The sequence below is a fragment of the Calypte anna genome, chromosome 6, assembly GCF_003957555.1.
Source record: "Calypte anna isolate BGI_N300 chromosome 6, bCalAnn1_v1.p, whole genome shotgun sequence".
NCBI classification, from domain to species: Eukaryota; Metazoa; Chordata; class Aves; order Apodiformes; family Trochilidae; genus Calypte; species Calypte anna.
Window position 1 is genome coordinate 17,056,640 of NC_044252.1, and position 13,664 is coordinate 17,070,303.

Below are 13,664 nucleotides of genomic sequence, written 5' to 3' on the forward strand. Positions count from 1 at the left end.
CACTATCAATATGAATCTCTATGACTAGTCTGAAACCCTTACTTTATAGGAAAAGTTCTGAATTTTCCTCTTGCTTTTGTGAGTAATTTAGCTACCTCAAGCCCACAAGTTAGAGTAGCTTCAGTTGAGCATATCTACAGTTTCTGCCTAAGATTCTAGTAGAGAATTTTTAGAAGCACCACTAGAAAGTAAGTTTGGGTAGGTGCTATTTCACTCCAATGACAGTACTGCAGTTTAAGTTGTTGGACTGGGATATTTTGTATCTGTCAGATTTCTATTACTTTGGTTGCTAAAGAAGGATTAGTTGAACTCTTAGAGGTTGAGTTGAAGCTGAGAAGGGAAATAAAATGGAGTTAAGGGCCTTGGAGAAAAGGGAAGTTTACATTGTTCAAGTAATAGGATAGAAAAAGTAGTAGAGTTTTTTCACATTCACAGTTAAACTTTACTGTCAGAAGCTTTGCCTTACCAGGGCAATCTGCTCTATTTCTGGAAGAACACCTTTTGGTGGTCTGCAAAGTAGCAGTGTAACTTCTGGAGGGGCTCCTCTCAACAAGTGCAGGACATCCTAAGCAGAAAGAGGGAATATTATATTTCTTAAGAAGCACAATCTATAGTATATGTCATTTCACCAACTGGGATGGAGATAGTTTTTATTGAGAATACCACATTTATAGTTTTTGTGCCTTTCAATAATACCTGGGGGCCCTGTTTACAAACTTCATTTCCACCAACAGACATGCAGTTTTAAATTAATTATTTTTCTTTAAGCAAATGGGATTTTCAGCCAAATTAATTGAAGCTGAATGTGGCAGGGACACATCTTCAATTGGTTATATCAGCACAGCTCCACAGACTGCCATAGTGACATAACCCAAGGCAGACTTCCTCAAAGCCCTACCTCGACATAAAATTTCTTTTAGTGGCATTTAGGTTTTAATTTTAGTGTGAGATAAAATATTTAATCTGGAAGGGAAAAACATATTGTAGGCCAAAACCCACTGACCCACTGTCTGCCACTCTGCACAAACTCAGTTACAGCACTCCCTGACACACACACCTGGATCTCTAGGACTTACAGCACCTTGTTTTTTGCCCTAGCTATTTAATGATATGAATGGCCCATCAGTGGAAAAATTGCACTATTTCATTATTTTGTTTGTTACCAATCTTATCTATTCAATGCCTATTCATATACAAAACTTGGGGATTTTTCACAAGGTGAAATGAAAAAAATAAATCCATATGTAGTCCTGTTTTACCATTCCATATAAAAACATTACAGTCTATTTAGCTCCTGTGGTATAGATTTGAATCTGGGGCATGGTATTTAGCATGACATTACAAAGCATGAATGCCCACAAGGAAACACTTTCCAATGACCTGTTTTCACGTAACAAGGTTTCCAACTAGTTACCAACTGGTGTATCTAACAGTAGACCTTGTGCATCAGTAGTAGAAAGTTATAAATAAAACAGCAGAAAGAATTTTCTGCAAGAATTCTGTCAGGAAGGAAATTCTTCATAACAGTTCCACAGAATAATCTTACATAAAAATCAGATCCATTATATGCAAATTCTGATTCCCTCTGGTGATAATTACTTTTAAATGCAGTTTCATCCCCTTGTCTTTAGTAACATGTTAGCTGCTCAGAGCCACAGTGGTAGTAATGCCTGTTACCTGATACAGGAGTCCTTGAACAGTTTTCCCATTCACAGCTAAAATTATGTCTCCAACTTCAATTTCACCATTCTCTGCAGCTGGCTGCCCTGGAAACAGTCTTTTGATCCTGACAATAGCCCCTCCAAGGTGTTTGCAATCATCTTCTTCCATTTGTAAAACACTGAAGCCAAGGCCTCCAGAATTCTTTGTCAATTTGACTTCAAATATATTATCTGTTCAAAGCAAGGATTGGAAAAAACATGGGAGCTGTAGTATATGTACCCTCTAAATAGCTGATGCAAATTACACCCTCAGTAGACTTTATCTCTGTGTGCTGCAGAAGTACATCTACTCATACTAGTGGCATAAGAACAATTCGATGTTCTTTTGAATATGAACATATTTTGATGTGAGCCCTTGAAATTGCACAGGGTGAACTGGATTCTGTTCTACCAACAGATTTTATGCTACCTATTGCAAGTCCATAAAGGAAGAAGCCTTTTGTAGCAACAAAAAAGGTTCAAATGCTATAATTTTCTGACATTCTTCTGCAAGTGTTGTGTAGATCTTACTATTCTCTAGCTGCCCAAAGTTAATTTGGATCCTGTACTAAACAGCATAAGCTAGAATCAGAGCTGCTGCCCTTTCCAGGCAAGAACAAGAAACCAGCCCTTTCCCAAATACCATACTTGAATCTGACCCCATTCTGCTGGGGACCATGTAGAGGAATAACTACCCCATGGGAAAGTATGGTTCAGACTTTGCATTTATGAGATAGCCTTACAGTAAGATACAGCATTTATTTCTTGCCTAAATGCAGTGGAAGTGATCTCTGATCCTTCTTTCTGTTTTTAAGGAAGTAAGTGATAGCAGTCTTCAGTCCTGGCCCTGGAGCAGGGCTTGATCACTGACAGGGCATCAGCAGTTTCTCTGCCAATATTCGTGTGGGTACCAGACTGGCAACACCACCACAGCTGCTTCCAGCCTGAGAGTTGCTATAGAGTTTAGACAGGGACATCCCCTGCCTGCCCCGTGTCATGAAGGCTGAGAGATACAGTATTTATGCCTAGAATAAATTTGGCTAAATCTGGCAACTGTAACTCTAAGCACATGAAAAGGATTGTATTCAGAATTTATTTTTTATAAAGCCTTTAATATTGCACGATATTTTTATTAATTATAAAATTTTCCTTCCAACACTCAGAAATTTCATAGAATTATTTTAATTCATTCCTTTCTCACACACTGTAGGAAGTCACCTTGAATTCCTCTTTTATCACTCACCATCTGTCAAAAAGCAGTAGTCCTTGGTACCATCTGGGAAGGATGTTGCCACAGAAACAACAGCTCCTTGGTCCCCCTTTCTGTCATTAGCAATCAGGCAAGGCTCTGTCAGGTGGTAGTTTCCCCTTTCTAGAGCCAGCTTGGCAATCTAAACCAATGATGAACAAATTCCAGTTACATGGTACACAATGAGCCTTAAGTATTTTCACTTTTCTTTTTAGGAGAAGGGGGTTGGATGGGGCAGGGTAGGGAGAATTTTCTTTTGGCCTGGCATTGCAAATGACCTTCAAACTACATGAAGTTTATTTTACTGAGTATCTTACTGAGCTCTGCTGTTGTACAAACCTGGCCAGATTTCTTAAGGTGTTCCACAGCCTGTTTGTGGGTGATGCCACAGAGGCTGATGCCATCTACTTCCAGCAGACGATCACCTAAGGCAAAACAAACAGAAAAAGCATCCAGTTTGTTTGGTATTCAAGCTCAACGGGTGTAAACCTTGAGGTTTTTTCATGTTGCAATAGATCTTTGTGCTTACATGGGTCAAATTATGTTACTGTGGGTCAAATTATGCTACTGTGTGAAGAAATAATGCTTGTATCACAGCAACACTCAAAGCAGATGTGAATCACTCATGTGATATGCAGCCACAGGAGAGTAACAGTACAATGTTGGTGTGAGTCTCCTGGTTTTTCAGTGGTATTCCTGCATGGAGTATAGGGACAGGCTGGGGAATCTTGGACTGCATATTATGTTTCACAGCTGTATGACCTCCAGTCTCAAATGTGTTTCGTTGTCCCTGTGGGAAGCATTCCACTCTGACACTGAGTTCTGCAGCACAGTTTTGTTGCCAGACATTTTACCTATCTTGATTTGTCCATTCTTATCTGCTGGTCCCCTGGGAATAATTGACTTCACATATATCCCACCATGATGCACACTGGTGTTAATTCCACCCTGCAAAATATATGCCCACAGATTAGAGTGGAGCCTTCACATGTTCTTTCTGTGATAAAATACAAAGCAACTTACACATGCATTGCAAAGTGCAATGCAGATCTACATGGCTATATAAAAACAGTTATCAAATATTCATAATTTTTTTTCTATGTTAACATAGAGATGGGGTCACATCTCTCAGTCAGTCTCTAGCTCAGCTTCCAAACTATGTAGTGTCCATTAAGCAATTGTTATCCTTTCAGGCAATATATAGATCATGGACCTGAACTTGTGCAGCCACTCGAGAGTCTACACTTCAGAGGAATTCCAGATTAACCTAAAAATTCTTTCCATCTACATTCCTCAACCAATTTCAGAAGAAAAAGCAGCCCTCAAATTCTTCTTCAGGCAGTGAAATTGCAATTTCTCACTCAATTTCAGCAGACATCTCAGCCTAGAGGGGTAAATCCAACTTTGATAGTCAGAACAAGGACTTATTCAAATTTGGCATATAGTTTTCACTGGTCCTCTAAATATATGGGGTACCTTATTTCCTTATATTAGGAAATAAAATTGGTTAGAGCCCTTTCTCTGGACTTCAGGTTAAGAAGCATGTCATATTTTGAGTCCACACAGCTAAACTGTCAGCTTCCCAGCATGGGATGGCTTTTGTTATACTGCTTGTTGAGGCACAGACCAAATCCCCACTGGGAGTTATCAACAACCAAACAGTGCCTGTGGACCATTGCTTGAGCCCACATCATAGTCCTGTGTAATCTGCTTGCACAGACACAGTCTTTGAGTCCCAGGAAGTCCAGGGGAGCAGCCAAACAAATCATAACTTAGAGAATTCTTTATATTACTGCACTTTCTAAAGGTTCTGGCTATATCCCTCCCTGACCAAACTCCACTTTCAATAGTATGCCTTATTGTCAAATTGAGTGAGGATGAGAAGGGCTTGTAATGCCACAGGCTTTATACCACCACACTTTTTTCATGTATTCTGAAGGCAAGAACAAGGGAATGAGCAGAGCGAATAATTTTCACTTTCTCTGTCAGTCAATGGGCTCAATTGGCTATGCTAACATTTTCTATTACCAGCCTATTTTCTGACTTTTTTCCAGATATATACAATTTCCTGGGTTTTGTCATAATAGTTTGGCAGACACACTGAAAGTATAAAAGTAGCACTTGCAGTCACAGTGATCCCAAAACTTCCATCTTCTTTAGCAAGCTCAACAGTATAGATTTCCTTTGACTTGGCTTCAGATGGAGATGGTAAGTCCAGAGATTCAGTTTCCTGTCTCAAAAATATAAATGCTAATGAAATTACAGCATCTCAATAAAAAGGAGGGAAAAAGAAGAAGAAAAAAGAGTTTCCCACAGATATAAAGGGGTTCTGTCACTGTAAGCCTGAGGTAGTACTGTGTATAAACCTTACATTATTTCAAGATTTCCCTGGTTTTTTTCATGTATTTTAGACCTATCTATCATTTTAACATTTCCAATATAAATTAACACACATCTTCCGTGTGTTTTGCTTTTTTTTTTTTTTTTCTTTCCTCATTTTTTAAATTTACCTGTTACTTTCCATTCTTAAGTGGGTAATTTAAGTGGCTGGCCTATTTTTAAGACACATACTGGATAATATTACTGAACAGCATCAAAATCTCACCTCCACATCCAGGTTATCAGATGGAGGAAGTTGAATCCTGGGGCCCAATTTTAGTGCTATACTCCCAGAAACAGTCTTTTCAAGTTCATCTCCATTTATGTCCTGTTCTTTGGAGAGAGCTGTATGACAATCCTGAATCTTTCTTCTCCCACTGTCTACACAAGAGATCTCAGATCCACTAGTGCTGTTTCCTCTTGAGAGAGTCTTTTCTTCATTTACTCCTTCTTCATACATGTCTGTAAAGCCATATCAACAAAAAAAAATTGCTGAATGAAAAGATTAATTACACCTGAAAGCAAATATTATTATACCTCAGCACAGGAGGACCAAGTAACTTCCTACATCAACTGATTGTGAAATCAGCTTTATAGAATGAGTCAGTCATTGTAAAATTGAGTGCTGCTTTGTTTAAGTGTCAAGAAATTTATTTGCTTCCTTACTGTAGAAGTCTACGACTCAGGGAAACACATGCCAAAATTCCCTGGGTATTCAGCAATGCAGCCCATGACAGATTTTTTAAAAACTAACTGTAAAAGAGAGATCACATGATACTAAGTAGAAATTGACTATTTTCCATCCTAACCTATAGTTATTATAATTGACACTGAGTAGCAAGAAAGTACTACTGCATCCCAGTGCCTAATTAATATCAGTGTCCAGCTATTAGCATTCCATAGCCAGCAAAGGCCTTTATACCTTTAGGTTGAGAGATGATGAGTTCCACTTCATCAGAAGAATTCTGAATTATTTTAACTGCAGTGTTAAACGAAACTCCTTCAAGACTAATATTATTCACAGAGATGAGTCGTCCTCCTTTAGAAAAAAAAAAAAAAAAAGAACAACCCCCCCCCCAAAAAAAGACAAAGCACATTTAAATAAGGAAGACCAGAATCCAGACCAGACAATTTTAAACCACAAAAGTATTTTAATTCTAATTAAGAACTAAGAACAATGACCTGGTTTGATATTTCCAGCTCTGTCTGCAGGTCCCCCAGGGATAATTGAAGCGATAAAGATACCAAGGTCTAATTTTCCTACATTTTCCCCTCCAATAATTACAAAACCTGCAAAAATGAGATAGCGTGAGAATACAGAGACACTGGTAGTGTTAGAAAAGATAAACCTTAGAAGAACAAAAGGCTCTTACTCCAATGATGTAAGTTTTATATATGGTCTGGAGGAAGGGGACCTCTGATTTATATGGTGTCAAGGTCTTGATTTGGGAGACTTTATACTCACGTGATAATTAAACTTGCTGGTGACTTTGGTAGCTATTTAAATATAATTTCTCAATAAAAACACTTTTAAAGATTCCATCTACTTTCTTTTAAGAGTCATAAATTATGTGCACCTTAGTTTTTAACTCCTGCAGAGGGGAAATGGTACAAAAGCTCAATAGATAGGTTCAAACATTGCTCCACATGATGTAGTCAAGGCTTCTTGAAATGGGCCATGTAAACTTTTATCAGTATGTGAGAGATGTGAGAGATATCTAAGAAAATGAAATCTATTGTCACACAGTTCAATTTCACTATCCTGTCTCAGATTATTCTGTCCATTGCAGAATATATTCTTCTCTCTGGTAGAATGTTTGGGGTTGGGATTAGGATATTCCACACAGACCTGCACCAGGATAATTTATATTAATGGGCAGATGGGAAACCGAACAGTCCTTTGAGTTCATCCACAAAACCTGGATACAGTGTGATAGTGCTTTATTGTTATGCAAATAAGAATCCAGAACTCAGGAAACATTCATGTGTAGTTTTACTACCACAGGCAGTACCTGAAAAGTTTGTGGAACATCATCTCCTCCTGTGTAAGGTCTAGATAAATAAAATCACTGTACCTGTATTGTAGATGCAAAACTAGACCCTTGCTCCTTTCATTCCACTCTTATTACTTGATTCCCTTGACCTCTGAAGCCTTTGTTAGTCTCCAGATAAAAACTGTAATTTTGATTTATGTACTTAGTCCTTTCCCATCTCAGAAACTCAAAGTCCTTTACAAAGACTTGTAGTAGTCTTACTCTTTGAGCAGAATAAATGAGGTGACAAAGGTTACTATCTAGCTCAGGCTGAGTCAGCAAGTATCACTAGGGTCTGACAGTCCCAGTAACAAACATAACATTCATGCTCCTTACTTACCAAATCCATTCTTAGGGTCACGTTTTAGGCTGACACAAATAATTTCTCTCTCTACACCACTTAGCAAAACTTCCTTTTGGGTGGCTGGTGATCCAGGTGCTGCAGAGACAAAACAGCTAGAATAAATTCAGGGAGACAGAAGATTCATACAGTATGCAAAACTGAGGCTTCAAAAATTAAAAATCAACTTTTTCTTTGATTTTAACATTACCATTACTTCTGAATCAATATAATTAATGAAGGAAGCTCAAAAACTGTTTGGAAATCACTATTTGTAAAAGTGTATGTATGTGTGTACAGTAGCTGTGTAAGTTCTTCCTATAATGTTCCTTATCTGGAAAATTCTTACTAAGATTAGACTATCAGAAGTCAGGCATATAGTGACCATTTAACAGAGGTAGTTTGGACTCAAAATCTCCTACGAGTTCCTTTGAAAACTCCAGCCTTCTCCTCTCAGGGCTCTTTTGGCTCTGTAGGCACCATCCAATCAGTGCTGATTGTGATGGTGACTTTTGTACTCAAATAAGCAAATTATTTGTAACCATTTGTAATCATAGCTTCATATTCCATAGATCTGCTCACTCTGTGCATGTAACACGGCTTCTGTATGAAAACTAGGTGTCCAGCTCCCATTCCAGTTAGTGTCATGCAAATACAAGAACAGAGGGAGAACCTGAAGCCTATATCGTCTCATACATTATTTATGAGTTGTAAACATGAATTGCAAAGCAAATTATGACACCTAAGCATAGGGATATTTCTTCACATGAGAGTTATGGGTGTACTGAACTATATTTCTGCAGAGTTTTAGGCACAATTGATAGTATCTTATTTATAATAAAGTAGTATTTGTTATAGTATTAAGGTAAGTCCCTTAACCACTAATACCTTACCACTAATAGTGATGGAAAGCAGGAGTGGAAGGGAAGAAAACAGCTCATCTTGCTAAACTCTGGGTTAATTCCCAGGAGCAAAAATGTAAAAGGATATTTTCTGATCAGTAAGTAGAATATATTTTGGTATTCTGCTGTTGAAACAATACATATGGAAGGGTACTGTCCATCTTTGTAATTATTATACTCACCACTGAATGTGTTTTGAGCTGAATGGATAGAGAGGTAGTCATAACTCCTTTGCTTTCCATTCAAATTGATGTTCATTTCTGACTGAGATATACCCAAAGAGGATCTGCATGGCAGGAAATCAAGACAGCATTATAATAACAACTCAGCAATAGTATTTAGCACTCTTCATTGTCATCAGTATGTCAGAGCCATGTTGGGAATGAACATTTTTATAGCTTTTCAATGAGTATTCTCATTTCTGGGCCACTTTTCATTGTAGGGGAGAGGGAGGGCAAATCCTTGCCAGCATTTACTTCCAAATAACTGTTGCTGTTGGACAACTCACATCACAACTGAGTTCCCCCTCTGTTTTCCTTTGAGCTGAGTGGAGGCATCAGGAAAAAACAGCATTGCCTCAGCACAATTCGTTCAGCCCTGCAGTCCTTTAAGACAAAACCAGAGCTGAAAATTTTCCTGGTAGTTTGTGTGTTCTTCTAACACTTGGTATTCTAAAAGGCAGTAGAATTAATAAAAGGCCATGAGACCATGTGCAGGTATAGCAACTGCCTACACTGAGGAATGTACCAATGTAAATGAAAAGAAAGTTCTTACAGTGTCCTCTGTGATTTGCATTGTGAGACATGGAGGATTCAGTTAGGTAAGACCAGCCCCAAACCAGCTTTCACTGTGCATTCTGTTCCCATACTGTCATTTCCAGAGAAGATATACAGATATTAAATATTTTATTTTTAGTGTCCCTTATCTTTATCATTCTCTATAACCCTGCAAGTGGTTTATTCCTGAGTTTAGTACAAATTTAGATGTCAGTCTTTTTCAAGTTCTTATCTGTTAGACTGGTAGCTTCCTTTTATGTTTGCACCACTACTGACACTATGAAGCCCAAGCTTGATGGGGACTTTTTGGTGTGACCATGATAAAGACAGAAAAAAAAAATACCCCAAAATCTGCCTCACAGTTTATCATAGAGGTTGGCAATGATATAGTGTATTACTGAGTATTCTTAGATATGTTTAGAGGAAAAAGCAAACTTGCCTGCCAAGATTGCATTTATCTCTAGTCCTGTTGTTGGTTTCCACACTGAGATTATCACAAGATTTGCTCATCATCCCAGCAGAAAGGTTTTCCAGGTGTGCTCCATAGAGCACATTCTCTGAACGAGACAGTCTCTGAATCAGGGCCAGGTGTTCAAGCTGACCTAAATATGCAGAATTTGATTTGTCTATTTCCATAAATTTATTTTCCTCTGAAAAAGAAAGGAGGGAGAGCGAGAGGAAGAAAAGTTAAATCTGCTTTTATTATCCCATCTTTTTATGCTCACAGGTGCTTTCTGTCCAACCTTTTCAACATGCCAGCAAAAAATACTGAAATCACAGATATATTTGTTCTGGTATCCTTGAGCATATCAAGGCCTTGGAATGAGTGGAAAGGTGTTCCATCAATTTCTTTCATAGCAAGTTTACACTATATTCAGATTTCTATGAAAAAGTCACTTTCCACAAAGACAGATGAAATGTACAGCCCACTATAATTTAAATCTGAATATCTCTGTAAAGTATATCTTGGAAACTTTCAGTTTATGAAAAATATTTATCTGCCAGAGAGTGAATTAACCAAGCTGGTAGTTTCCTATCCTTGATGGTTCTACCTCTCCAATATACATACATATGAGAAAACAGGAACTCTACTGATACAAGCTGTCTGTAATTCAGAGAGGGGCCAAAGAGCTGGTTGATTGCTGAGTGATTTGCAAAAGTCAAGCTGAGGGGACCATTTTGGTGGCAATGCTCACTATCCAATTTTCCACCTCTGTATTAAATCTACTGCTTGCTTAATGACCTATGGGCTCTGCTATGTAAAAATCTGTGTTCTCAAAAGGTTATTATTTCCTTGAAACAAGAATGATGGAGGAGGCATTTTTAGGTTTTCAGCTAATGGGCTGAGGAGAGGGGATTTGAAGGGGACAGGGACAGCAGGTAATTGGAAACACATCAGAAAGTAAAAGATCCCTTCTTTTTACACATTTTACTAGCGTAAATATGGACTTTATTTTGCTTATATGTGGCAACTATCCTCCCATACATTCTCCTAAGAAATAATAGCCTGAGTCAAACTTTCTAGAGCACGACTGCAGCAATATATTAGGGCTCCCTCTTTCCGCAGTGACTTTGATCAGGGGCATTTGTTAAGGCTTCTGAAGGTTGCCATGGTGATTTCAAAGTAGTGGGTTGGTAGCAAATTTTAAAGAGATGGTGACTTACACATCTGAACAGTGAAGCAGAAGGAACATTTTCCCTCATGCAGAAAGTGTCCTAAAATATCTTAGACCCTCGCTGTGGTAGCAAAAGCAGCATTTTGAACTGCTGTCTGTCATTGTCTTCACAAAGTCTTTTTCTGGGACAGAAAGCACAGAACCTCAGGGCCTGGAGTTATGCAGTTATGTCTTTTTTTCAGTGATTTGGAGTGCTTGTAATCAGGACTTGGGCTGTAATTTTCTTAGCTTTCAAGCTTTTTCCCCTCTTATATGTGGGAGATTTTATTAAGCAAATACGACACAGGAAACTTTAAGACTCTTATTAGTCCTCATTTGTACACTACAAATCACAGTTTTCTGTTTGAAGTTACAGGAGCCCAAACAACAAAAGGGGCCTAGAACCTAAATGTTATCCTAGCACCTTTTTCCATGGTAACAAACTTGTGCAGGTAGATTTCATGAAATAATTTAAGTGAGAAAGAAGCAGTATTTCAATCATTCTGTTGTGTGACATGATATAATTTGTTTCCAATACTTTTAGTTTTATCAGAGAAATTATCCCAACAGATAAAGCATGGCACTTGATTCTTCTGCTATGACTCACTGGATCAAATACTCATTGGTTGTAAATAATCATGATTCTATTCAACATGATGGATAGTGAATTCTGTTCAAGACCTCAGCTTCTGAAAACTCATATTGTTCCACTGAAGCCAAGAATGACGACAGGTTTCAGCTTAGGTTGTTACTTCTTATGTGCATCAGTTTCCACCTAATGACCTTCACCCATCTCTGCAGAGCAAGCTGAGAACTGTGAGTGAGAAGTGCTATGTAACTGCCCTAGGCTGAGCAGAAAACTATGGAAAATCTGAAGTCTAAAGAGGTATTAGTCTTCTTGTCCCCAGACATGGTAAAATGTAAGATAAGAGCAGCTAGCAGCTACATAGTTGAATGGGTGTTAAGGATGTGCTTTCAGTTTAGTGGTTTGGTTCTGAGACTGAACTTCAGGGTTGAGCCTGTGTCTTATGCAAAGATAACCAGTCAAATGAATTATGCTCCAGCATATCTGGCCACTACTATAGTTCTTCTTTGTGTGGAACATTGCATTTGGGGTAAGGTTGTTTCCACAGAATTCTCAGCAGGTTTCCTGAAGGGAAGTATAATCATGCCTTTTTAAAAAAGGCTGAGTTTAGCTATATAACATCAGAGCACCTCTCTTAACCCCCTGCTCATGCTAACTCACATGCTAAATCAGACTTAGGCATGTGTAACTCTCAGTGAAGTATAAGACATTGTTTTCTAGTCTGCAGATGAGAAAGTGAAGCACAGTGGAACTGATGTTGCAAGTTTGGATTCTCAGCTTCACCGAATGCACCTTTCCTAAAACTTAACGTTGTCCTATGGCCTGAATAACAAAAGTGCATTTATACCTCACCTGATGAAGTTTGCTGAAGTTGCCTAGAATTCATCTGTGCGTTGAATTTGTGCTGGGCAGAGCAGAGGTCTAACAGATATTTACAGGTCTTTGCTGTATCGGTAATGAAGGTGTGCTTCTTGCCACTGAAGCTGCTTTCAATCATGAACTTTTTTCTCTAGAAATTAAAAAAAACAAAAACAAACAACACAGCTTGTTTCATGCATTAGTCATTAAACAGAGGTACTGAAAGTTCATTTGTATAATCCTGTTTGTCCTGTTTGTTTAGGACTGGCTGCATGCCTTGTGTGTATAGTAAATGCCTACCGTAAATTCAGCAGTTAGCAAGGCATTTGTCATTGGTATCATAACTACCTCATGTCAAAAGTCAAGAGCCTTTGGACACTGACTGCATTGAGAGCAGGTTGATAGAACTGGCAAAATTCGGCCCTACATATGTTAAAACAATTGAAGAAATTTAATGTGAAAATGAAAATATCTTTGGGGTCAGAAGGGCCATTTTGGGAGAGCAGTCAGGCTGACAAATGTGTGATGGAAGCTGGCAGCTACACTTTATGATGGTGGAGTGGTATATATATATATACAGTGGCAGAATACCATTTAGAAGGGGTCACAATCTTGTCACTGGTACTGATTTGTTAACAGATATCAATATACTAAGAGATGAGAATGGAAATAATGAGATCTGGAAAGAGGAAGACATGATCCCATGACATGATGTAGGTGGAAAAACAAAAGAAAAGAGAGAGAGAAGTAAAAATGAGAGAAGAATAACTATGGAATATGCCATAGAAGAGGTTCATAGAATGATAGAATGGCTAGAGTTGGAAGGGACCTTTAAAGGTCATCTAGTTCCAACCCCTCTGCACAGGCAGGGATGCCTTCCACAAGACCAGGTGGCTCAAAGCCCCATCCAACCTGGCATTGAACATTTCCAGGGATGAGGCTCCTCATAGGATGAGGTCAGCACCTCATCCATCCCCAGTAAGAGCTCCATGGACTCCAGCTGATCACTGATGTACAGAGAGACACCCCTTCCTCTTTTGCCTTTCCTGTCCTTTCTTAACCTTTTATACTCAGGAACAGTTGGGTTCCCAGGGGTTGTCATAATGTCTTTAATAGTCAATCAAATTATTCAGTTTATAGTAATTTGACTCTGGCCTTGAAAAAAGCTCCAGAACTAAGCTTTACT

General features: G+C 38.5%; 1 protein-coding gene across 1 annotated transcript in view; it reads right to left on the reverse strand.

Moving 5' to 3' along the window:
• Positions 1-312: 312 nt before the first annotated feature.
• FRMPD2 (FERM and PDZ domain containing 2) overlaps positions 313-13,664 on the reverse strand; it is a 36,571-nt gene continuing 23,219 nt past the window's right edge. The window contains exons 15-27 of the mRNA XM_030453203.1: positions 12,473-12,629; positions 9,819-10,029; positions 7,702-7,817; positions 6,511-6,618; positions 6,251-6,367; positions 5,555-5,790; positions 5,075-5,179; positions 3,804-3,897; positions 3,289-3,374; positions 2,944-3,091; positions 1,678-1,892; positions 467-565; positions 313-330 (exon numbers count right to left, since the gene is read on the reverse strand). Of these exons, the coding sequence (XP_030309063.1) occupies positions 313-330; positions 467-565; positions 1,678-1,892; positions 2,944-3,091; positions 3,289-3,374; positions 3,804-3,897; positions 5,075-5,179; positions 5,555-5,790; positions 6,251-6,367; positions 6,511-6,618; positions 7,702-7,817; positions 9,819-10,029; positions 12,473-12,629 (1,710 nt within the window). The remainder of the gene's footprint in view (positions 331-466; positions 566-1,677; positions 1,893-2,943; positions 3,092-3,288; positions 3,375-3,803; positions 3,898-5,074; positions 5,180-5,554; positions 5,791-6,250; positions 6,368-6,510; positions 6,619-7,701; positions 7,818-9,818; positions 10,030-12,472; positions 12,630-13,664) is intronic.